This window comes from Oncorhynchus mykiss, chromosome 1, assembly GCF_057628025.1.
Source record: "Oncorhynchus mykiss isolate SJ-2025 chromosome 1, ASM5762802v1, whole genome shotgun sequence".
Lineage (NCBI taxonomy): Eukaryota > Metazoa > Chordata > Actinopteri > Salmoniformes > Salmonidae > Oncorhynchus > Oncorhynchus mykiss.
The window spans coordinates 30,616,621-30,643,878 of record NC_143022.1 but is presented as its reverse complement, the minus strand read 5'-3'; the positions used below and the strand labels follow the sequence as shown (position 1 = coordinate 30,643,878).

The 27,258-nt window shown below is 41.2% G+C and overlaps 1 protein-coding gene across 5 annotated transcripts in view; it reads right to left on the bottom strand.

Annotated features, from left to right (window-relative positions):
• Positions 1-1,578: 1,578 nt before the first annotated feature.
• Positions 1,579-27,258, bottom strand: part of mef2aa (myocyte enhancer factor 2aa) — an 87,209-nt gene continuing 61,529 nt past the window's right edge. For 3 of the 5 annotated variants that reach the window (XM_090225398.1, XM_021598130.3, XM_021598137.3), the window contains exons 5-8: positions 11,045-11,229; positions 5,906-6,029; positions 5,626-5,749; positions 1,579-5,436 (exon numbers count right to left, since the gene is read on the bottom strand). In XM_090225398.1, the coding sequence (XP_090081524.1) occupies positions 5,079-5,436; positions 5,626-5,749; positions 5,906-6,029; positions 11,045-11,229 (791 nt within the window). In that variant the 3' untranslated portion in view covers positions 1,579-5,078. Of the gene's footprint in view, positions 5,437-5,625; positions 5,750-5,905; positions 6,030-9,082; positions 9,107-11,044; positions 11,230-27,258 lie in introns of all 5 variants that reach the window. The other 2 variants (XM_021598107.3, XM_036975371.2) reach the window with 1 other exon arrangement.

Here is a 27,258-nt window from a genome sequence, read left to right as displayed (position 1 = left end):
AAAGTGTTTTTAATTAAGCACTTTACACCACCGACCTGCTGCCAACTCACTTTCTAGCCAAAAGGCTGGAAGATGGTGATATTGAGTAATTTCATCTTATCGTCGAAAAGGAATTTATACAGCTGCCTATACACTCGTACTCTGTGGTGGAAAATGGTGTTTCATAAAAATGTATGCATATTTTCCAAGTTTTCTTTTGCCTTCTCGCCATTAAATCGAATTAAGGAGGAAATCGACGCCTTTGCAGCCTGAATGGAGAATGCTGAATTTACGAACCGGTTCACGGGGGATATGAATCTATAGCCAGTTACTAACATTAACTTTGGATGGTAAGATGAAACGACTCAATATGGCCATCTGCCGGCCTTTGGGCTACTCACCTTTCAGATTGTTTGTGAACTGATTTTGGACTGATCAGATGCTATGTTGTGGGGTGTTTTCCTAATATCTTTATCCATTGAATGCTTGTGATTTTACAGGGTATAGCCTGATATTGTGAAATGTATTGCCTATTTGGTATATTGGCTTTAGAGAAATATTGATTATAGGATTACATATTATTGATGAAATAGCCTACCTGTTCAGTTATAGGCGATCTGCCTAGTTTGGAGGCACTCATAACTTCAGTTATTGGCTATTTCGATTATTATTATTTTGAACGTCTACGTAGGACAGAGTCAATCAATGTCTTGTAAATACTTGTGGATCCAGCTTACCTTCTAGCCCAAAACCTGTAAATATACAACAGCATGTTTCACCTGATTCCGTTTGACTATTTATGCTTCACACACACTGACAGTAGGGTCCTCCTATTTTACTGGTAGTATTAATGTTAGCATATGATGGCTAAAAAGTGTATTGATTATGGTCAGGCTATGCAGGAGTTCCAGAATATTTTTCACATCCACCTGCCAGTAAGCATTGGTACTGCACAACTGTAGTTCAACATTCCTGCCTGTGTGTACACGGAGTATACGAAACATTAGGACACCTTCCTAATATTGAGTTGAACCCCCACCTTTGCCTTCGGAACAGCCTCAATTTGTCAGGGCATGCTGTACAAGGTGTTGAGCGTTCCACAGGGATGCTGGCCCATGGTGACTACAATGTTTGCAGTTCTTGTCACAAACCAGTACGCCTGGCACCTGCTACCATACCCAGTTCAAAGGCACTTAAATATTTTGTCTTGCCCATTCACCCTCTGAATGGCAAACACCCACAATCCATTTCTCAATTGTCTCAAATCCTTCGTTAACCCATCTCCTCCCCTTGAAGTGGATTTAACAAGTGACATCAATAAGGAATCATAGCTGTCACCCGGTCAGTCTATGTCATGGAAAAAGCAGGTGTTTTTAAGGTGTCGTATACTCAATGTTTAATAGCCTGTAGTGTCTGAATGAAGGTTTTCCAAAAATATCAATGACAATGTGAACTATTAGGTCTGAAAACGCACTTCCTGCACTTCTGTATTATGAAAGCCAACTTGTGCTGACCTTTTGTGAACATTAAATGATGCTTGTAAATAATTAGGACACTTTCCTCTCCATCACTCCCATATGAAGGCACATAGAGTTAGTGTTTAAGCATACATTGAGGTGTTTAATAAAGCTGACAGTCTCTATTGTTGGGGACTTCACAGGGGGACAAAATCTAGGTAAGAGAGTTGTTTACTTCATTTTATACAGGATGAGTGAGAGAACCTAAAATACACAGTAAAAGCCAATAGTTTTACTTTTAGTGAATGTAGAATACAAATTTGTACAACAATCTCTAGCTTGGTATCTTAGTCATTCAATAAAAAGTTCACTAGAATATTTATTGTATAATGAAGATAAAACAACACATTCAAGGGAAATAAAATGCAGATTAACTTAAAATTCTCTCTTGATTTTGAAACAGTTTGTTTCATTCATGGCAACAAAGTCCAGCTTGTGCCGCCAAACGGTTTGAGCATCCAAACCGCAAACAGCTTCTTTAAGTGAACTATTAACTACAACAATTACCAAACACATAGTTCTGTTTTGTAAAAGCCATAAAGCAAAGCATTGTAGGCTTACTCTCGCAAAGCAAAGTGAAGAAAGTACTTCAAACAAAGTTCTGTTGTCTCCTTAAATCCTGTTCTTTCACATTCAATAGTTGTGCATATTTTTACACAGCACATAGACCAAAAAAGCAAGTCTATCCCTTTACATTCTCAATACATTCCTTGTGTGAATCTGATTTCAGGGGAGTGCAGGGTGGGCAAGATTATCCAGTCTATGTACTGTAATGTATGCCAGCTTCTTTAGCTGTAGGGGTGCAAGTTTGGAGCTTTGTGAGGCTTTTCTTGATGTATAACATGAGTAATTCTTTGGGATAAGGCTATTTTCTAACCGTGCATATAAAGAGTGAACCTAGAAAAATTCCCTGATATCCTATCAAGTGCTAAAGTGTGCATGTAATTGTGTGATGAAGTTATTAAAAAAAAGACTGCTACTGCCTTTTAAGAATAGTGTAATGGTTTTATTGCTATTCTGTAACCTGAAGTGTTAAATTTGATATTAATAAGTTATGTTGTTTCTTATGCATCTCTAAAATATTTCTGAATTGATCAAGACTGAGGAAAACAATGTGTTCAAAAAGGTTTACATGATTTCAAATTGATGTGCAACTGCCTATCAAGCTCCCTCACACAGTGGCACTTAAGGACTAAAGGTTAACAGTCATATGTTCATCTGCTCAGGCCCTGTAGGCCCTAAGCACATAGTTCCTACTTCATCATATCCGCAAATCTTCATTCAAGTACTGGGACTTGCAATAACATCTAATAGTAGACTGGACCCTTCAAGTCACATTTTGTTGGGGTCCCATCTGGACAGAGTATGAGTTGTGAACTACATAGATCACTATTGGCTTATGGCCAACTGCTATGGATCAAATGAAAAGGGGTGGAGGTGGGCATGGAGAAGAAACACACAAGGGAAAATATAGCAAATATAAAGAGAGACTCCTTTTGTACAACACAATTCTCATACAAATGTGTGCAATCCAGCAGTGTGAGATCAAGTCAATTCAGTTGCATTGTCTCTACTACGTTTTAGCTGCTGAATTCTCTGACACTTAGCCACTGTGAGGATTGGGTATAATGAAAACAGGGCCACCTGTAACAGACAATGACCTACATGCCTCTGCATGGTCTGATATGCTCACACAGGCAAACATACAACAATGAAACAGAAAATGGCTGTTTCCCCTCACCAGTACTACACCCTGTTTATGACATCATGATTTCTGGATTATTCATTTCCTACTAGTGATGGGGCATTTACAAAGGATATTTTACTGTGCCAATTTATAAAATGGATACATTTTATACATAATCATGACTGAGATGTACATTTAGGCTATGATATTTACAACGTTTGTAACTTAGTTTACTCAATGTGAAAAAATTCACCAGAGTGATCTATCGATGGATAATTTAATTAACCATAAATAGGTTTATTGGCATGGTTCATGAAATGGCATATCTTTCGATTGAGCTAAGCACAATCACAATGGACGGTTTTTCAATGCTGAGATGGGACCTTGGGTTTGAAAGTTGGCAGAGTATCCAGCAGCTGCAGGTAAATAGTTAACACAATAGACGGAACCATGTTATCCTTAGCATTGCGATTTTCCTTCACAACATACGGTATACAGGAACTTTAACCTCACAGCACTGTTATTACAATTTCCTAGGGACAGATATTCACCACTATTAAAGGGAAAATGACCCAAAAAACTACTCTGGAAATAAATCCACTGATTTTAAAACAGTAATAACAAAATTTGAAAGAAAGCACAGTATAAACAAAATAGTAAATATTAACCAGTGAATACTCTACTTAATAAGGATCTCGCTGGGTAAACATGGCAGTAATCCACAAAAATATACCTTTTTCTTGAATCTGGTGATGGTACAATACATACGTACTTAACACCAATGTGATAAATATTAAAGTTGCTATTTACATAACAAAAGAAAACATTTGGCTCAAATTTAGAATTTTACAAACAGAACATCAAGTGTTCATGGCTTTAGATATTGATTCAAGATCTGGCTTGCATGTCTTCGTATTGGATGTAACAGAGCACAGTAAAAACATAACTAAGATAAACAGTTGTTTTTGAGAGAATTGCTAGGAAAACATAGCTACAAAATAACAAATAAACATACAGTACAGCTTTGGCTTACATTACCAATGAATTGTTGGAGCAATGAGAATATTTCTTACTATTACTATGCTACCAGTTCAACTGGACGATTTCCCATTATCTTAATTTCCCATATCAGATTATAAAATGAATATGTTATTATTGCAATATACTTTTCCTCTCTTTTAGAACTAATCACATGACTGAGCCATGTCCTTCCCATACATGATAGCTTTTCCTGTCTCAAACCCCACGAGATAAATTCTACCTCTTTCAAATTACTATGTTGTAGTGTCTCTGAGGTCGATTTTGTTTTAAAATGAGATTTCACATCGATTTGATGTAATAACTTAATAGAAGAGACAAATTGAGTCAACATTGTATGAGATTAAAGGTGTATGCGGTTACACCATCATGTTGGAAACTTGCGCTCTAACAGTGGACGCCACAAGCAGGGGCCCTCAGCCACTAGGCAACACTCAGACTTTCTTTGATTGTTTGCAACTTGCAACCACAACAGCAAAAACAGCAACTACAAGTAAGTGCCAGACTAGACCAGTGACTACAATAAACTAGATTGTTTCATTTGTTTTTTTTCTTTGAACATTGGACTCCTGCAAACATAATCTTGATTGCACCCAGTACCTGATAACATCTGTTTGTGTACATAATTCAGTCCAACTACTTGAATGCTCTTCTTATTCATGTGAGACGTATTTAATTTAGATATGTCCTTTAATTGTATTTGCCATTCTCCTTCTTACAAAATGAAATGGAGTTAAATAATAATATTATAATGATAACTATAAGGACCTTTCCTACCCCATCCATCTCTCCCCCAAGTCTACCCCCTCCCTCCCTCCATCTGACTAGCTGGTGACTGGAGGCTTGACCATGTGGCTCTATGTCACCCAGGTGTCCATGCGCATGCGCTTGACAGAAGGGCTTGCCCTGTTGTCCTCGGTGCCGGCCGGGGGTCTGCCCAGCCCCATGGAGGAGGTGTGGAAGTCTGGCCGGTGGTCCTCGCGGTCGCTGCCATCGTATGAGCTGCAGGAGGAGCTGAGGCTGTCCACTGGCGAGCGGCCCAGGTCCTGCCGGCTGGACGCCTGATGCTGCTGATGCCGCTGCTGTTGCTGCTGCTGGTGGAAGCCAGAGGGGGTGACACGCTCCCGAGGAGGGGAGATGGGTTCTGACTTGATATTGATGTTTTGGCTGGTGTTGATGGAGAGGTTGGAGCCCTGAGGTAGGTGACCACCACCCCTGTGAGAGAAACAGCACGGGCTCAGTGGCCATTTGGAAAGTGACATAGATCAGGTTCTTGGAGTGGTGGTTGGAAAAGGGATATTTAAAGGAGCACAAGCTATGTAGTTTGAATGTGTTTATAATGTGTATTCATGTGTGGGTTTCTTAATGTGTATGTGTGTGTGTGTTTGCTAATGTGTTACTCACACCAAAGAACTGAGAGCTGCCTGGCCCAGTTGATGTTGTTGCCATGCCGACATGGAGCCCAGAGAGAGCCCTGGAGAGCCGAAGCCCTGTAGGGAGGAGATCTCTGCACTGCTCAGGGAGTACTCTGCAACAACAGCACCAGAGAACAGTGAGTTACACACAATCCCCCTCCCACTGTTACTGCAGCAACACCTCTCACCACAGGAGACCAGACCAATCAGTAACAGCCAGGCAGGCAGGGCTGAGGCAGCTGTGGCAGGGGACAGAGGGGTAGACTCACCGGTGTTGTAAGCGGTGGGCATGCCTGAGTAGACCAGGCCTTGAGGGGGCAGGCTGGGGGTGGTGACAGACACTACTGGGGTGGCCAGTGGCTGGGACTGGGAGCTGCTTAGCCTTTGGGTGTTCTGCAAACAAAACCAGGAAAACACAGATGTAATGAACAAAGCAACAGTATGGCCCTATAGGCCTTACTGTAGTGAACCCACATTATACAAAATGTCAGTTGTTATAGATTACATTTTATGTTTTTAAGTAGTAACTTGATAAAGACCATTATTATTGTGACAGTGGACAAATGTGTTGTGATACTACTTTCCACCAAGAGGGGGCATTGTAGCTTCATGTCACAATCCAGATAACATATTGAGGCTTGTTATATGACAACGGCTTGACAATATGCACAATAAGCATTAAACTCAATCCCATTAAGTAAAGACATTGCATGTGTTTGTCCAATATTGAGAAGAGGGCTGTTGTTTGTGGATGAATCTCTTAACAGTTATTCAATGTAGGGATTATGGATAAGGGAATATAGTTTTGAAGTATGATATCGTTTTACCATATACAATAGTGGGATTGGTGCTGATATGCAATCTTTTTCATATTCAATTTTCCTTACAAGCTAAGGCAAATGCTCTTCAGCACTCAAGTCGTTTACAGATGGCAGATTTCTTAAGCCTGATACAAAAAGAGATGGGTCCTACATTTGGATAATATACAGGAGCGACTACTAACTCCTTTTAAAACCGCAATCCTGGCTGCAGTGGCTGGCATGCTGTCCTAAGCATACAGTCACACACAACGCAGTGCCTTCATAAGGCAGCAACAGGACCACAAAAGCTCTGAGGCAGCCTACTACACTCACCAGGCCCACACACTCACACTGAACTCATTTCCCACAATGTATAGATCTATGCATGCTTTTTTTCAAATCTTCTGAGGTTATAACATTCTGTCCATTATGTACCTCTATCAACTTTGAATGCTACACTTGTTCGTTCTGATCTAAAAGTGAGACATACAGTGCATTCGGAAAGTATTCAGACGACTTCCCTTTTTCCACATTTTGTTACGTTACAGCCTTATTCTAAAATGGGTTGAATAAAAATGTTTCATCAATCTACACACACTATCCCATAATGATAAAGCGAAAACAGGTTTTTGACATTTTTGCAAATGCATTCAAAATAAAAAAAAACAGACCTTTTGCTATGAGACTCAACATTGAGCTCAGGTGCATCCTGTTTCCATTGATCATCCTTGAGATGTTTCTACAACTTGGAGTCCACCTGTACTATATTAACTTGATTGGACATGATTTAGAAAGGCATACACCTGTCTACATAAGGTCCCACAGGTAACAGTGCATGTAAGAGCAAAAATCTAGCAATGAGGTCGAAGGAATTGTCCGTAGAGTTCTGAGACAGGATTGTGTCGAGACACAGATCTGGGGAAGGGTACCAAAAAATGTCTACAGTAATGAAGGTGCCCAAGAACACAGTGGCCTTCATCATATAGTGGCCAGGGAAGCCACTCCTCAGTAAAAGGCACATGACAGCCTGCTTGGAGTTTGCCAAAAGGCACCTAAAGGGAAAGATTCTCTGCTCTGATGAAACCAAGATTGAACTCTTTGGCCTGAATGACAAGCGTCGCATCTGGAGGAAACCTGGTACCATCCATACAGTAAAGCATCGTGGTGGTAGCATCATACTGTGGGGATGTTTTTCAGAGGCAGGGACTGGGAGACTAATCAGGTTCGAGGGGAAGATTAATGGAGCAAAGTACAGAGAGATCCTTGATGAAAACATGGTCCAGAGCGCTCAGGACCTCAGACTGGGGCGAAGGTTCACCTTCCAACAGGACAACAACCCTAGGCACACAGCCAAGACAACACAGTGGCTTCTGGACAAGTCTCTGAATGTCCTTGAGTGTCCCAGCCAGAGCCCAGACTTGAACCCGATCGAAAATCTCTGGAGAGACCTGAAAATAGCTCTGCAGTGATGCTCCCAATCCAACCTGACAGAGTTTTAGAGGATCTGCAGAGAACAATGGGAGAAACTACCCAAATACAGCTGTGCCAAGCTTGCAGCGTCATACCCAAGAAGACTCAAGGCTGTAATCTCTGCCAAAGGTGCTTCAACAAAGCACTGAGTAAAGGGTCTGAATACTTACGTAAATGCAATATTTCTGTTTGACATTTTTTATACATTTGCAAACATTCCTAAAAACCTGTTTTTGCTTTGTCATTATAGGGTATTGTGTGTACATTTATTAAGAAAAAAAGAATTTAGAATAAGGCTGTAACATAACAAATTGTAGAAAGAGTCAAGGGGTCTGAATACTTTCCGAATGCACTGTATTTGCTAGCACCTGATAGAGGCAAAATTACATTTAGCATGAGCAGCAGTACTGTTTGGGATCTGGGTGGGAATAACATCAAGAGACACCTTTACTCAATAAGTGTAGCAAACACATAAGGCATATCCTTGTAATATAGTGCAGCTGTAGGTTACATTTGAGGCAATATTGCATCATGACAGTTTGATAAATATTTGCTGCTCCTATTCTCTCCAACGAGGTGACATCATCAAAAACAAACTTCTTCAGAGACTTAATCCACAATGAAGTAATCTGCCCCTCCCAATTAGAAAAATAAATCCAAGATCTGAAATCTCTTCTTGGGAAGTTACTTTGGAATTTTTGTGATATTACGAAACCTTTCGTTTGACTAAATAATATTTGGTGTCTGTCCAAACTACTTTCTTGAAGTAACCAGACACAAGATTGATGTAGGACCTGTCTGATAGTTCTTGTGAATATGTGCATTGTGTGCTCACTCGCAAACAAACAGAAACACACATAAACCCAGTAGGATGTCTGGCATTCCCTGAACAACACATGGGAGTGGCGGTACACAGCACATTAGACAGGTTGAGGCATCTTTAACAGGCCAGGCCTAAAACATGCAGTAACACACTGATGCTACTGTTCATTTCTCAATTTAGTCTTTATAAAAATAAAATGCATTCAATCAAATCAATTCAATAAACCCAGTTCAAGTTATTCAAATCTACAGTTCAAGTACAGCTGTCACTACTGAACACGTGTTACTGATCTATATGCCTCTTTCTATTGTTGCTCATTCAGCCATTTTTCTCAGGCATTTCTTAAAACTCACCAAATCCATTTCCTCTTCCTCTGACTGCTCTCAACAGAAGAGAAGAAGAGAGGCAGGGTTACAAGAGAAGGTCAGGATGGCTTCTACAGTCACCCTTTTAATGTTGAAATCCAAAGTCCTAACTGCCTGATTGTATTCCACAACTAAAAGTCATCTAGACGTGCCTGACCTCTAGACTTACACATTCACTCTGTCCTCTGCTATTCATGTTACCTTGCAAAACCCTCTTTGTCAAACGCAATGTCAATCAATTTCTTTGTGGACTCATGAACTTCCCTGAAATACTTTGGATAGAAGAGTCTGCTAAATGACCATGTTATAACACTTTAGCATTGTTTTTGTGACCATTTCTGAGTTTGACCTATGATTTTGGATCCACCACTATTCGCTACTCAGAAGGTTACTGATGTAAAACCGAAATGGATAAACTCTAAGGTGAAGAGTTTAAGTCAGCAAACACACTTTGACTTGGACTTAACCTCACATTGAATAAGTTCTTAACCTCTCATGCATCAATACATAACTATGTCAATCTAATTACTTCATCAATCCTGAGGCTCTAACGTGACTCATTTGGAAGGCTCTCCACTTTTAAAAAAACTGTGTTCAAGAAACTAAAACTGACTAGTTAGTTCAACTCATGAAAAAACAAATCTTTGTAGCTCATGTAAAGTAGTCAACGAGGTACCAGTCAATGTAATATATTGATACAGTATTACTAAGCCTGCATATTGTGCATGTTTGTTTCACCTAGGGATTACTGGGGTCTCTCTGTATCTGAGGGCTACTGTTCTGCTATACAAGAGACTAACTGGAAGCCCCTCTTCCAACTTCCCTGTGCCCTGGCCAGGACTGTCTTAATACCACACTCAATCAATAGCATCAGGAAGACACGACAAGGGCGACAAGATATTATCTGGCTCACACTGGGCCCCTGATTAAGCCTTCATCCCCACTCTGTCACACTGAGATGTGATTAATTTAATACCATTATGGCCTAATGACAGGCTGTCTGCAGACCTGCCAGCCCCCAAAGCCTTAACCTATCTGGAATGTTGCGTTTACACTGACAAAGCAAAGCAGGCCCTCCCTTTCGTCTCAATACAACTGACACATTCAGGCCTTCTAAATTCTCTCTGTCTGAACCATTCTACCAGTTATATCTAAAATAATGCTTTGTCTTTGTGACGTATGGAGCTCTACCACTTCCAGATGCTGGCATGGTAACAGTACCATACACATGTTGATCTCCTGCTCCAGGCTGGTGGATGGATCACGGGTGCCCAAGCTACGGGCACCCCTGATCCAAACAACGCCTCTGTGTCTTGGAGGAACTCCCGTTGCTGAGAGCTCCAGCAACATGCAGGTTGGAAAGAGTCTATTACTGGCCAATTTTGGAATACTTTTTTCCTCTTTCTCTTTCTTCTCATTTAGATTGATGAGACAGTCTAGTGGAGCCTCCGGTGCTCTGCACCTTCATTATAATAATTAGAGAGGGCCTATCATTTCAATATGAATAATTGAGTGACTGGGCCTCAGAAATATAGACCAACTAGCTATACTGCTGTTTGTGTTCTTGGCACTGTCCAGAATCTTGCTCCTGTAGGTGATCAAATAAAAATGCAGCATGAGAACGAATGCCACTTGCTGATTGGAAGTGAGGAAGTGAATCTAAGCTGCACGTCAACCAGTCCCACCAGGAAGAAAGGGGTCCTCAGACGGCACTGATATCCTCATGACATTGTCTCCTGCGCCAAAACATTTCCAGCATGGCACGCTATACCACAATGATACCGTCACGATCCTGTGTAGGGAAAATTAAACTCCCTCTGTTGCACACATGTGAGGGGAAAGGAGAATGCTTCTAAGCCAGAATCTAAGCCAGCCCTAGGACTGAGAGATACATAGTGTTCCTACAGTCTGCTCATGTGCAGTGAGGAGTGGGGACTGTAGACTACTCACCAGTGGGGGCATCATGCCTTTGCTGGATGGGGGGATCACCACTCTCAGGTCTGGCTTGCGGTTTCCCATCCCCATGTTCACTCCAGGGGGCGGTGGAGACTTGGTGGGCATGACTTTCCCCAGGCCGTTCCCGCTGGGTGTGCCCAGGAGTCCCGGAGAGCCCCTGGAGTTGACAAAGCTACTCCCTGGAGAGACACACAGAGACAAAAGCCATCATGGGACTGTGAGCCACCACAACAACAGGCATCTGCCAAATCTCCAACCATTTAAAGCTGCATAGCTTGCTACGGCATGCAACGTTAAGTGTTCCCAACCCTCTGGGAAGTTTTAATAGACTGATAATTATCCTGCACATTTACCAAAATAAAATGTCCATTTCAGAATTGATGAGCCTTTCATTCTTGCTGTGAGTGACGATATCAAAGTCAACTCCTTGTATCCTGGGATGAGGAGCAATTCACTTAACAAATGTACTGTGACTGCTGTTTAAGGTGGGAATAGCATGCCATTACAGTTGGGTAAACAACTTTGCTAAAAGATAGTTACTTTTTTTAAAGTGACAATATGGGAATACTATGTCTGGCTAAGCAAAACTATGTACTCATAGTACTGTATTCGTGGTACTATATACATTTGTGTGAAATGTAATTTCCTTGTTTTACTCTAATGGTAGATTTACAGAAGAATGAGTCATAAGGCTGGTTTACCCCCCACCCAGAGTCATTTCCTGTGGCAGCAGCTCTAAAACAAAGTGAAAGAAAGCACAGGGCAATGACACCATCTCAGAGCTGATCAGGAGAAGGACCATTACAGTGCATGTCACACCATGCATACAGTGCCTTGCGAAAGTATTCGGCCCCCTTGAACTTTGCGAACTTTTGCCACATTTCAGGCTTCAAACATAAAGATATAAAACTGTATTTTTTTGTGAAGAATCAACAACAAGTGGGACACAATCATGAAGTGGAATGACATTTATTGGATATTTCAAACTTTTTTAACAAATCAAAAACTGAAAAATTGGGCGTGCAAAATTATTCAGCCCCTTTACTTTCAGTGCAGCAAACTCTCTCCAGAAGTTCAGTGAGGATCTCTGAATGATCCAATGTTGACCTAAATGACTAATGATGATAAATACAATCTACCTGTGTGTAATCAAGTCTCCGTATAAATGCACCTGCACTGTGATAGTCTCAGAGGTCCGTTAAAAGCGCAGAGAGCATCATGAAGAACAAGGAACACACCAGGCAGGTCCGAGATACTGTTGTGAAGAAGTTTAAAGCCGGATTTGGATACAAAAAGATTTCCCAAGTTTTAAACATCCCAAGGAGCACTGTGCAAGCGATAATATTGAAATGGAAGGAGTATCAGACCACTGCAAATCTACCAAGACCTGGCCGTCCCTCTAAACTTTCAGCTCATACAAGGAGAAGACTGATCAGAGATACAGCCAAGAGGCCCATGATCACTCTGGATGAACTGCAGAGATCTACAGCTGAGGTGGGAGACTCTGTCCATAGGACAACAATCACAAATCTGGCCTTTATGGAAGAGTGGCAAGAAGAAAGCCATTTCTTAAAGATATCCATCAAAAGTATTGTTTAAAGTTTGCCACAAGCCACCTGGGAGACACACCAAACATGTGGAAGAAGGTGCTCTGGTCAGATGAAACCAAAATTGAACTTTTTGGCAACAATGCAAAACGTTATGTTTGGCATAAAAGCAACACAGCTGAACACACCATCCCCACTGTCAAACATGGTGGTGGCAGCATCATGGTTTGGGCCTGCTTTTCTTCAGCAGGGACAGGGAAGATGGTTAAAATTGATGGGAAGATGGATGGAGCCAAATACAGGACCATTCTGGAAGAAAACCTGATGGAGTCTGCAAAAGACCTGAGACTGGGAAGGAGATTTGTCTTCCAACAAGACAATGATCCAAAACATAAAGCAAAATCTACAATGGAATGGTTAAAAAATAAACATATCCAGGTGTTAGAATGGCCAAGTCAAAGTCCAGACCTGAATCCAATCGAGAATCTGTGGAAAGAACTGAAAACTGCTGTTCACAAATGCTCTCCATCCAACCTCACTGAGCTCGAGCTGTTTTGCAAGGAGGAATGGGAAAAAATTTCAGTCTCTCGATGTGCAAAACTGATAGAGACATACCCCAAGCGACTTACAGCTGTAATCGCAGCAAAAGGTGGCGCTACAAAGTATTAACTTAAGGGGGATGAATAATTTTGCACGCCCAATTTTTCAGTTTTTGATTTGTTAAAAAAGTTTGAAATATCCAATAAATGTCATTCCACTTCATGATTCTGTCCCACTTGTTGTTGATTCTTCACAAAAAAATACAGTTTTATATCTTTATGTTTGAAGCCTGAAATGTAGCAAAAGGTCGCAAAGTTCAAGGGGGCCGAATACTTTCGCAAGGCACTGTATATGGAATGGAACTGATGTGAGGTATATATTCAATGAAATCCTATGGTATCAATGTGAGAGTATATGCAAATTCAATAGCAGTTTCTAACTTGTTTTGATCCATTATTCAGCTTTTTTTTTTAAGATTACAGATAGTAATTTTTTAAATTTGAAACAGAGGGATGAAAGAATCTATGCTATCTATTATTTCATCAAGAGATCAGTGACACAATTCAACAAGTAACTGAGTACTCCATTGTGTTGTATAGAGCCTAGTGAAACACAAGCCAGCTGCAGAATAAGCAGGACCTCGCTCTGTGAAATAATGGAACAATCACCTCTCTAGCTACAGATAAGAAACACCACAATACATGGCCAAATAAACAGTTATGAGACATACAATGGTATCTCACAGCTGAATCAACAACATACGCAATGCAAACTACTATAGCTCCCAGCACTCGCTTTCATCTTATACTGGAAGTGACTGCTGCAAAATCCAAGGTGCACGCATATAATTAGCCATGTAAATGACCCAAACCCTATAAATAGCAGACACTGCAATTGCTTATGGCAAAACATCCAATACGTTAACATAAGCATAGGTCCATTGGAGGACGAGTACCATCTGGGTCAACAACCGTTGGTCAACAACCATTGCAAAGAAAGTATCATCACTATTGGAAAGTCAGTACAAATCAGAATTCTTTATTTCTAAGAAAGATAAATTATTTTCTCAAAGGCAAACTCTGGTTGTGGATTTCCACACAGAGGTTTCTTCTCTTCTTCGCTCTACTCAGAAACCATTGTGGGAGTGGGCGAGCAAATCAAGTGAGGCAATATCTGGGCTGGAGTTTGGGAGGGGGAGGGTCCTATCTAGCTTGATATGACTGTAAAAGGTGCAGCAACACAGCTCTCTGATAATGATCAGAAGCTATGATATCATCGTAAGGAATCCGTCCAAAATGAATATCTTTTGTAGCACAAACGTGGATGTGTAGGCAGTAACTAGGGCCTAACGGAGGAGAAACATGCTCCTTGAAGCTAATTTGACATGGACTAAAGCCAGTTGTGCACAAAAGCAACATGCAGAATAACTGTAGTGTACATTTGTACAGATGACCATGCCTAAAAATTGCAGATGAAGAAAATACTTAAATGTAATTAGTGCCAGCATCCCTTTTACACCTTTAAATGGTTTCTAAATGGGGCACTGTTACAAGATAGAAACAACAATTTTTACCTCACAGTTCATTTTAAAACGAGAAACTGATCACAAGAATGGAGCCAAGCCTTTTGGCAGAATCATATTTGTGGATTTGTTTTCTGCCATCAAATCCTCAGTGAATGACCCCAGGACATGTACAATGATGTTTAGTTTCTGTTTGGGTAAATAAATATACTTTTTGTTGTAAGTAATTAACACCGCCCACTGTGGGAGCAAACTTACGAGGTTGTCTGTACCACTCAAACATTCAGTTTTCATCTGAACGTAAGACAAAATAAACTCTGTTGACTAAATCGTGATTTCACCAGAATGAACCGCAGAGCAAGTGAGGCAGATCTGACCAGACCTGACTGTCATTAAGCAAACACCAGAGGAACATGAGTCTCAGTGAGGGAAGAGAATACACATTAATGAGAAAAGATTAATGGGTGTGAATCAAGAGCCTCTAATAGATTAAGTGGAAAGGAGAGCAAATTATAATTAATGAGCCTGGACAGAAACTCTTTAGCGGGTGCTCTGGTATTGATTTGACTCAGGAAACAGAGGGCAGGGCCACAGTATGTGAGAGATTACAGTACAGTCACTCACTCGGTAGTTGTTCCAAGAACGCCAATCCATATTTCACTTGGAGGGCCCCTTAAGCCCCTTAACATAAAACAAATACAGTTTAGAACGCTTTTTAAAAGGAAAAAAAACATACACATTGGAAGTGGTAATCTACTGGGAACAGCTACGGCTTCCACGGTTGTCTAGAAATAAAGGAATAATATGTTCAAATAGACTCTTTTTGACACACAAACATCCCTTGTAATTGCTCTTCAAGAGACTGTAACGCTCCGGCATTAATGAAAGAATCTGCACAACTTGCAGGCATATTGCACAACAGAGAGAAGAGTGACATCCCTTACATATTGACAAGCTCTCATTCTGAATGCTCGTCAGAGTGGGAATAGAGAGAGCATGGCAAGAGTGGAACCGTGTGCAAAGCAGCCCTAATGCATTGAGCAGTGTGACTTTATCACATTAACAATTCTACATTAGAATGCTAATTAGGAATGTATATATATATATATATAGAATGCTAATATATATATATATATATATATATACATACATACATACACACACACACACACACACACACAGTGGGGCAAAAAAATATTTAGTCAGCCACCAATTGTGCAAGTTCTCCCACTTAAAAATATGAGAGACGTCTGTAATTTTCATCATAGGTACACTTCAACTATGACATGACAACAGCCCCAAAACATCACTGCTCTAGAGGAGATCTCCATGGAGGAATGGGCCAAAATACCAGCAACAGTGTGTGAAAACCTTGTGAAGACATACAGAAAACATTTGACCTCTGTCATTGCCAACAAAGGGTATATAACAAAGTATTGAGATAAACTTTTGTTATTGACCAAATACTTATTTGCCACCATAATTTGCAAATAAATTTGTTAAAATTCCTACAATGTGATTTTCTGGATTTTTTTTTCTCATTTTGTCTGTCATAGTTGAAGTGTACCTATGATGAAAACTACAGGCCTCTCTCATATTTTTAAGTGGGAGAACTTGCACAATTGGTGGCTGACTAAATACTTTTTTGCCCTACTGTATATAACACCTACTCATTCAAGAGTTTTTCTTTATTTTTACTATTTTCTACATTGTAGAATAATAGTGAAGACATCAAAACTATGACATGACACATATGGAATCATGTTGTAACCAAAAGTGTTAAACAAATCAAAATATATTTTAAATTTAAGATTCTTCAAATTGCCTCCCTTTGCCTTGATGACAGCTTTGCACTCTCTTGGCATTCTCTCAGCCAGCTTCATGAGGTGGAATGCAATTCAATTAACAGGTGTGCCTTTTTTAAAGTTCATTTGTGGAATTTCTTTCCTTCTTATTAATGCATTTGAGTCAATCAGTTGTGTTATGACAAGGTATGGGGGCTAACTCCATATTATGGCAAGAACAGCTCAAATAATCCAAGAGAAACGACAGTACATCATTACTTTAAGACGGGAAATTTCAACAAAGTTTCTTCAAGTCCAGTCGCAAAAACCATCAAGCGCTATGATGAAACTGTCTCTCATAAGGACCGCCACAGGAATGATCCAGAGTTACCTCTGCTGCAGAGGATAAGCTCATTAGAGTTTCCAAATAAATGCTTCACAGAGTTCAAGTAACAGACACATATCAACATCAACTGTTCAGTTGAACATCAACTGTTAAGACAAGAATAAGAAGAAGAGACTTGTTTGGGCCAAGAAACATGAGCAATGGACATTAGACCAGTGGAAATTTGACCTTTGGTCTGGAGTGCAAATTGGAGATTTTTGGATCCAACCGCTGTGTTTTTTTGAGATGCAGTGTGGGTAAACGGATGATCTCCGCATGTGTATATCCCACTGTGAAGCATGGAGGAGGTGGTGTTATGGTGTGGGGGTGCTTTGCTCGTGACACTGTCAGTGATTTATTTAGATTTCAAGGCACACTTAACCAGCATGGCTACCACAGCATTCTGCAGTGATACCCCATCCCACCTGGTTTGGGCTTAGTGGGACTATAATTTGTTTTTCAACAGGACAATGACCCAACACACCTCCAGGCTGTGTAAGGGCTATTTTACCAAGAAGGAGAGTGATGGCGTGCCGCATCAGATGATCTGGCCTCCACAACCCCCAAACCTCAATCAAATTGAGATGTAGTGGGATGAGTCGGGCCGCAAAGCAGCCAACAATTGCTCAGCATATGACGGAACTCCTTCAAGACTGTTGGAAATGTATTCCAGGTGAAGCTGGTTGAGAGAATGTCAAGTGTGTGCAAAGCGGTCATCAAGGCAAAGGTGGCTATTTGAAGAATCTCACATGTAAAAAATATTTTGATTTGTTTTTGGCTACTACATGATTCCATATGTGTTATTTCATAGTTTTGATGCCTTCACTATTATTCTACAATGTAGAAAATAGCAAAAATAAAGAAAAACCCTTGAATGAGTAAGTGTTATAAAACTTTTGACCGGTAGTGTATACAGTTGAAGTCGGAAGTTTTACATAAACCTTAGCCAAATACATTTAAACTCGGTTTTTCAGAATTCCTGACATTTAATCCTAGTAAAAATTCCCTGTTTAGGTCAGTTAGGATCAACACTTTAAGAATCCGTATTTGGTAGCATTGCCTTTAAATTGTTTTACTTGGGTCAAACGTTTCGGGTAGCCTTCCACAAGCTTCCCACAATAAGTTAAGTGAATTTTGGCCCATTCCTCCTGACAGAGCTGGTGTAACTGAGTCAGGTTTGTAAGCCTCCTTGTTCGCACACACCTTTTCAGTTCTGCCCATAAATCTTCTATAGGATTGAGGTCAGGGCTTTGTAATGGCCACTCCAATACCTTGACTTTGTTGTCCTTAAGCCATTTTGCCACAACTTTGGAAGTATGCTTGGAGTCATTGTCCATTTGGAAGACCCATTTGCGACCAAGGTTTAACTGATGTTGCTTCAATATATCCACATAAATTCCCCTCCTCATGATGCCATCAATTTTGTGAAGTGCACCAGTCCCTCCTGCAGCAAAGCACCCCCACAACATGATGCTCCCATCCCCGTGCTTCACGGTTGGGATGGTGTTCTTCGGCTTGCAGGTCTCCCTCTTTTTCCTCCAAACATAACGATGGTCATTATGATCAAACAGTTCTATTTTTGTTTCATCAGACCAGAGGACATTTCTCCAAAAAGTATGATCTTTGTCTCCATGTGCAGTTGCAAACCGTAGTCTGGCTTTTCTATGGCGGTTATGTCGATATAGGACTCGTTTTACTGTGGATATAGATACCTTTGTACCTGTTTCCTCCAGCATCTTCACAAGGTCCTTTGCTGTTGTTCTGGGATTGATTTGCACTTTTCGCACCAAAGTACGTTCATCTCTAGGAGACAGAACGTGTCTCCTTTCTGAGAGGTATGACGGCTGCATTGTCCCATGGTGTTTATACTTGCGTACTATTGTTTGTACAGATGAACGTGGTACCTTCAGGCATTTGGAAATTGCTCCCAAGGATGAACCAAACTTGTGGAGGTCTACAGTTTTTTTCTGAGGTCTTGGCTAATTTCTTTTGATTTTCCCATGATGCCAAGCAAAGAGGCACTGAGTTTGAAGTTAGGCCTTGAAATACATCCACAAGTACACCTCCAATTGACTCAAATGATGTCAATTAGCCTATCAGAAGCTTCTAAAGCCATGACATAATTTTCTGGAATTTTCCAAGCTGTTTAAAGGCACAGCCAATTTAGTGTATGTAAACTTCTGATACACTGGAATTGTGATTTATAAGTTAAATAATCTGTCTGCAAACAATTGTTGGAAAAATGACTTGTGTCATGCACAAAGTAGATGTCCTAACTGACTTGCCAAAACTATAGCTTGTTAACAAGAAATTTGTGGAGTGTTTGAAAAACGAGTTTTAATGACTCCAACCTAAGTGCATGTAAACTTCCGACTTCAACTGTATATATCACAGTTGCTTTAATTACATCCATATCATTTATGTTTGAGCAAAGCATGAGTTCATATTCTTGTGAGCCAAGGTCTAGGTATTTGAACGAAAGCCAATACAGATGGCTCATTCCAGACAGAACAATTTAAAATTCATTTCTAACAAAAATCTCTCTGAAAATATATAATTAATATATATTTAAAATATGGCTAGAACAATTTGCCTGCAAAACCAAAACTGTACTTTGTGAGTCAATATTTAGACCCTGACTCGCCTTTTGTCATGGGCACCAAGACCCAGGCTACTTTATGGAGCCCGGGGCTCTTCAAACATAATCTCAGCCCCATCTCCTTATCTATCATGATTCATGCCTGCAGAGCACTGGGACTGAGCCACTGCGAGACCTCTCCAGGAGGAATATTGGAGCACTTTTTCCCCCTTATTTAAACACTGGCTTGTGTGCTCCTCATGTGCTAGATGACCCTCTCTGCTGATACTCATTTACCCAAGTTAAACACAGTGTACATTTAGCACTGCCTGTAATGTTCTACGGGTGAAATTAATGTATGAAAATAGAAAATCCTATTGTGGCTTAACGCGAGATGTGGTGCATTAACAGAAACACACTTTCATGTTTTTGTTTTAATATTATTATGTTCTCGGATTGAAAACAGGCTCATGTTCATTCTGAATCAATTCATACTCAATTCCAATCAAATGACAAAGGCCTCTAATGTATTTCCTTCACACTGCTGCAGAAAGGAAACTATGACAACGGCTCCAAAAAGCTAAAGCTCTCCAGCTGCAGTACTTATGCTTCCACAATGTGGAAGAGAGAAATGCTAAGGTGCAATGAGATGTCATGTCCATGGACAAAATTATTAATTTTCACTTTGTCTGTGCATGTCAATATTAAGAGAGTTTTCTTTCCAAGGACAAGAGCTGGCATGACAGGTAGGATTAGTGTTCGGATCAGGGCCACCATTCCCAAGGCTTAATCATTGATCCTGAGCATTTCCCAGGACATTCTCCATGCTTGTAAGCTCTTCTTACTAGAGATATCAAGCCACACCACCGAGGGAGAAAAGAGAGCAACCAGTACAAGACAAGAGCATTCCGTCTGCTTTGTCCAAAAGGCCTCTCTCCCAATAGCTGCAGCTTGTGAAAAATCTGAGCTATGCAAGAAATGGCCATCTGACAGCAGCACTGAAGAGAGATGTTTCTCTCCCAAGCAGTCTGTCTCTGCTGTTCCACCCAGTTTGGTACATACAACCCCACAACCTTACCGCTTACCCAGCACAGGGTCAGGGCTCCGAGCACTGCCAAAGACCAAATACAGACAGACCAAACATTTCACACAGCACTGACTCAGAGTATTGAATCACCTCACCAACCTCTTACTAAAACTTCTACCCAGCATGTCTAGGCTCACAATTCAGGACAGAATTACATTTAAGATCTATAGCTTTAAAGGGATACTTCGGGATTTTGGCAATGAACCCCTCTATCTACTTCCCCAGAGTCAGATTAATTAATGGATACCATTTGTATGTCTCTGCATCCTGTAGGAAGGAAGTTAGAGGTAGTTTCGCAAGCCGATGTTAACTAGCGTTGGTTACCATAGACTCCCAATCATTGCGCTAACGCTAGTTAGCAATTCCGCTAAAGATAATAAGAAACTTCCTTCAAACTCCACAGAGAGATATACAAAAATGGTATCCACAAGATCATCTGGCAAAGTAGATAAAGGGCTTACATTTTTGTTTTTTTACCCCTTTTTCTCCACAATTTCATGATATTCAATTGGTAGTTTACAGTCTTGTCCCAACTCCACTACGGACTGGGGAGAGGCAAAGGTCGAAAGCCATGCGTCCTCCGAAACACAACCCTGCCACGCTGCACTGCTACTAGCTTAACCCAGAAGCCAGCCGCACCAATGTGTCGGAGGAAACACCGTCCAGCTGGCAACCAGCCACAAGGAGTCGCCAGAGCGATATGGGACAAGGAAATCCCTGCTGGCCAAACTTTTCCCTAACCTGGACAATTGTGTGCTGCCTGCCTGGGATCGAATCCAGGTCTGCAGTGACGCCTCAAGCGCTGCAACATAAAAAAAAAAAAATTATATCTTTATTTAACTTTAAGTCAGTTAAGAACAAAACTTATTTTCAATGACGGCCTAGGAACAGTGGGTTAACTGCCTCGTTCAGGGGACGATCACCGCATGTGTGGTTCCCACCGAGAAGCATGGAGGTGTGATGTTGTGGGGGTGCTTTGCTGGTGACAGTCTGTGATTTATTTTGAATTCAAGACACAAGAAACTCAATTTCATCCTGTAGCTCTAACTCCAAAACGTTTTGGGACACTGTAAAGTCCATGGAGAATAAGAGCTCCTCCTCCCAGCTGCCCACTGCACTGAGGCTAGGAAACAGTGTCACCACCGATAAATCCACGATAATCAAATTTTAAAAAGCATTTCTCTACGGCTGGCCATGCTTTTCTCCTGGCTACCCAAAACCCGGCCAACAGCTCTGCACCCCCACAGCTACTGGCCCAAGCCGCCACAGCTTCTCCTTCACCCAAATCCAGATAGCAGATGTTCTGAAAGAGCTGCAAAACCTGGACCCGTACAAATCAGCTGGGCTAGACAATCTGGACCCTCTCTTTGAAAAATGATCAACCGTCATTATTGCAAACCCTGTTACTAGTCTGTTCAACCTCTCTTTCTTATCGTACGAGATTCCTAAAGATTGGAAAGCTGCCGTGGTCATCCCCATCTTCAAAGCGGGTGATACTCTAGACCCAAACTGTTACAGACCTATATCCATCCTGCCCTGCCTTCCTAAAGTCTTCGAAAGCCAAGTTAACAAACAGATCACTGACCATTTCGAATCCCTCTGTACCTTCTCTGCTGTGCAATCCGGTTTCCGAGCTGGTCACGGGTGCACCTCAGCCACGCTCAAGGTACTAAACGTTATCATAACCACCATCCATAAAAGACAGTACTGTGCAGCCGTCTTCATCGACCTGACCAAGGCTTTCGACTCTGTCAATTACCGTATTCTTATCGGCAGACTCAATAGCCTTGGTTTCTCAAATGACTGTCTCGCCTGGTTCACCAACTACAGTGCCTTGCGAAAGTATTCGGCCCCCTTGAACTTTGCGACCTTTTGCCACATTTCAGGCTTCAAACATAAAGATATAAAACTGTATTTTTTTGTGAAGAATCAACAACAAGTGGAACGACATTTATTGGATATTTCAAACTTTTTTAACAAATCAAAAACTGAAAAATTGGGCGTGCAAAATTATTCAGTCCCTTTACTTTCAGTGCAGCAAACTGTCTCCAGAAGTTCAGTGAGGATCTCTGAATGATCCAATGTTGACCTAAATGACTAATGATGATAAATACAATCCACCTGTGTGTAATCAAGTCTCCGTATAAATGCACCTGCACTGTGATAGTCTCAGAGGCCCGTTAAAAGCGCAGAGAGCATCATTGAGAACAAGGAACACACAAGGCAGGTCCGAGATACTGTTGTGAAGAAGTTTAAAGCCGGATTTGGATACAAAAAGATTTCCCAAGCTTTAAACATCCCAAGGAGCACTGTGCAAGCAATAATATTGAAATGGAGTATCAGACCACTGCAAATTTACCAAGACCTGGCCGTCCCTCTAAACTTTCAGCTCATACAAGGAGAAGACTGATCAGAGATGCAGCCAAGAGGCCCATGATCACTCTGGATGAACTGCAGAGATCTACAGCTGAGGTGGGAGACTCTGTCCATAGGACAACAATCAGTCGTATATTGCACAAATCTGGCCTTTATGGAAGAGAGGCAAGAAGAAAGCCATTTCTTAAAGATATCCATAAAAAGTGTTGTTTAAAGTTTGCCACAAGCCACCTGGGAGACACACCAAACATGTGGAAGAAGGTGCTCTGGTCAGATGAAACCAAAATTGAACTTTTTGGCAACAATGCAAAACGTTATGTTTGGTGTAAAAGCAACACAGCTGAACACACCATCCCCACTGTCAAACATGGTGGTGGCAGCATCATGGTTTGGGCCTGCTTTTCTTCAGCAGGGACAGGGAAGATGGTTAAAATTGATGGGAAGATGGATGGAGCCAAATACAGGACCATTCTGGAAGAAAACCTGATGGAGTCTGCAAAAGACCTGAGACTGGGACAGAGATTTGTCTTCCAACAAGACAATGATCCAAAACATAAAGCAAAATCTACAATGGAATGGTTAAAAAATAAACATATCCAGGTGTTAGAATGGCCAAGTCAAAGTCCAGACCTGAATCCAATCGAGAATCTGTGGAGAGAACTGAAAACTGCTGTTCACAAATGCTCTCCATCCAACCTCACTGAGCACGAGCTGTTTTGCAAGGAGGAATGGGAAAAGATTTCAGTCTCTCGATGTGCAAAACTGATAGAGACATACCCCAAGCGACTTACAGCTGTAATCGCAGCAAAAAGGTGGTGCTACAAAGTATTAACTTAAGGGGGCTGAATAATTTTGCACGCCCAATTTTTCAGTTTTTGATTTGTTAAAAAAGTTTGAAATATCCAATAAATGTCGTTCCACTTCATGATTGTGTCCCACTTGTTGTTGATTCTTCACAAAAAAATACAGTTTTATATCTTTATGTTTGAAGCCTGAAATGTGGCAAAAGGTCGCAAAGTTCAAGGGGGCCGAATACTTTCGCAAGGCACTGTACTTCTCAAATCGGAGGGCCTGTTGTCCAGACCTTTGGCAGTCTCTATGGAGGTATCACAGGGTTCAATTCTCGGGCTGACTCTTTTCTCTGAATATATCAACAATGTCGCTCTTGCTGCAGGTGATTCCTTGATCCACAATGCCCTTCTTTGGACATTATGTTAACAAACCTCCAAATGAGCTTCAATGTCATACAACACTCCTTCCGTGGCCTCCAACTGCTCTTAAATGCTAGTAAAACTAAATGCATGCTCTTCTAGCATCACTACTCTGGACGGTTCTGACTTAGAATATGTGGACAACTACAAATACCTAAGTGTCTTGCTAGACTGTAAACTCTCCTTCCAGACTCATATTAAGCATCTACAATCCAAAATGAAATCTAGAATCAGCTTCCTATTTCGCAACAAAGCCTACTTCACTCACGCTACCAAACATAGTTTTACAAGGGTGACTATCCTACTGATCCTCGACTTCAGCGATGTCATTTACAAAATAACCTCCAACACTCTACTCAGCAAACTGGATGCATTCGATCATAGTGCCATCCGTTTTGTCACCAAAGCCCCATATACCACCCACAACTGCGACCTGTATGCTCTCGTTGGCTGGCCCTCGCTTCATATCCGTCGCCAAACCCACTGGCTCCAGGTCATCTATAAGTCGTTGCTAGGTAAAGCCCTGCCTTATCTCAGCTCACTGGTCACCATAGCAGCACCCACCCGCAGCACACGCTCCAACAGGTATATTTCACTGGTCACCCCCAAAGCCATTTCCTCATTCGGCCGCCTTTCCTTCCAGTTCTCTGCTGCCAATGACTGGAACGAATTGCAGAAATCGCTGAAGTTGGAGATTTATATCTCCCTCACTAACTTTAAGCATCTGAGCAGCTTACCGATTGCTGCAGTTGTACACAGTGTTACGGTTTTCTTCTATCTCCTCCTCTGAAGAGGAGGTGTAGCAAGGATCGGACCAAAATGCAGCATGGTAATTTTGATTCATGGTTCTTTAATAAAGAAACTACACATGAACAAACTAACAAAACAAGAAACGTAACGCGAAAACCTACATAGCCTAACTGGTGCAAACAAACACAGAGACAGGAACAATCACCCACGAAACACTCAAAGAATATGGCTGCCTAAATATGGTTCCCAATCAGAGACAACGATAAACACCTGCCTCTGATTGAGAACCACTTCAGGCAACCATAGACTTTCCTAGATAACCCTACTATATCACAATCCCAATACCTACAAAAAAAACAACATAATAAAACACAAAACACACCACATAATAAACCCATGTCACACCCTGGCCTGACCAAAATAATAAAGAAAACACAAAATACTCAGACCAGGGCGTGACACACAGCCCATCTGTAAATAGTCCATCCAACTACCTACCTCATCCCCATATTGTTTTTATTTACTTTAACAAAAATATATTTTGCACTCCAGTATTTCTACTTGCACATCATCATCTGCACATCTATCATTCCAGTGTTAATTTGCTAAATTGTAATTACTTCGCTACAATGGCCTATTTATTGCCTTACCTCCTTACTCCATTTGCACACACTGTATATAGATTTTTCTATTGTTATTGACTGTACTTTTGTTAATCCCACATGTAACTCTGTGTTGTTGTTTTTTGTCGCACTGTGTTGCTTTATCTTGGCCAGGTCGCAGTTGTCATGAGAACTTGTTCTCAACTGGCCTACCTGGTTAAATTAAAGTAAAATAAAAATGTTAAAACAACTTTTTTTTGAGTCTCATAGCAAAGGGTCTGAATAGTTATGTAAATATGGCATTTAAAAAAAACATTTCTAATAACATGTTTTTGCTTAGTCATTATGGGCTATTGTCTGTAGATTGATGAAATTGTTTTTTAAAATCAATTTTAGAGTAACAAAATGTGGAAAAAGTCAAGTGGTCTGTATATAGTATTCAGTGCATTTGGAATGTATTCAGACCCCTTGTCTTTTTCCATATTTTGTTACGTGACAGCCATATTCTAAAATTGATTAAATCAAACAATTTCCTCATTAATCTACACACAATAACCCATAATGACATAGCAAAAACAGAAATAGCTTATTTACATAAGTATTCAGACCCTTTGCTATGAGACTCAAAATTTAGCTCAGGTGCATCCTGTTTCCATTGATCATCCTTGAGATGTTTCTACAACTTGATTGGAGTCCACCTGTGCTATATTAAATTCTTGGACATTTTTTGGAAAGGCACAAAACTGTGTATAAATAAGGTCCCACAGTTGACAGTGCATGTCAGAGCAAAAACCAAGCCATGAGGTCGAAGAAATTGTCCATAAAGCTCCGAAACAGGATTGTGTTGAGGCACAGATCTAGCAAAGGGTCCCAAAAAATGTATTCAGCATTGAAGGTCCAAAAGAACACATTTGCCTCCATTATTCTTAAATGGAAGAAGTTTGGAGCCACCAAGACTCTTCCTAGAGCTGGCCCGCCCAGCCAAACTGAGCAATGGGGGGAGAAGGGCCTTGGTCAGGGAGGTGATCAAGAACCCGATGGTCACTCTGACAAAGCTCCAGAGTTTCTCTGTGGAGATGGGAGAACCTTCTAGAAGGACAACCATCTCTGCAGCACCACCAATCAGGCCTTTATGGTAGAGTGGCCAGACAGAAGCCACTCCTCAGTAAAAGGCACATGACAGCCCACTTGGAGTTTGCCAAAAGGCACCTAAAGGACTCTCAGACCATGAGAAACAAGATTCTCTGCTCTGATGAAACCAAGATTGAACTATTTTGCCTGAATGGCAAGTGTCACGTCTGGAGGAAGCCTGGCACCATTCCTACAGTGAAGCATGGTGGTGGCGGCATCATACTGTTGGGATGTTTTTCAGCGGCAGGGACTGGGAGACTAGTCAGGCTCGAGGGACAGATGAATGGAGCAAAGTACAGAGAGATGCTCCAGAGCGCTCAGGACCTCAGACTGGGGTGAATGTTCACTTTCCAACAGGACAACAACCCTAAGCCAAGACAACGCAGGAGTGGCTTCGGGGGAAGTCTCTGAATGTCCTTGAGTGGCCCAGCTAGAGCCCGGACTTGAACCCAATCTAACATCTCTGGAGAGACCTGAAAATAGCTCTGCAGTGACGCTCCCCATCCAACCTAACAGATCTTGAGTGGATCTGCAGAGAAGAATGGAAGAAACTCCCTAAATACAGGTGTGCCAAGCTTGTAGCGTCATACCCAAGAAGACTCGAGGCTGTAATCACTGCCAAAGGTGCTTCAACAAAGAACTGAGTAAAGGTTCTGAATACTTATGTAAATGTGATATTTCCATTTTTATTTTTA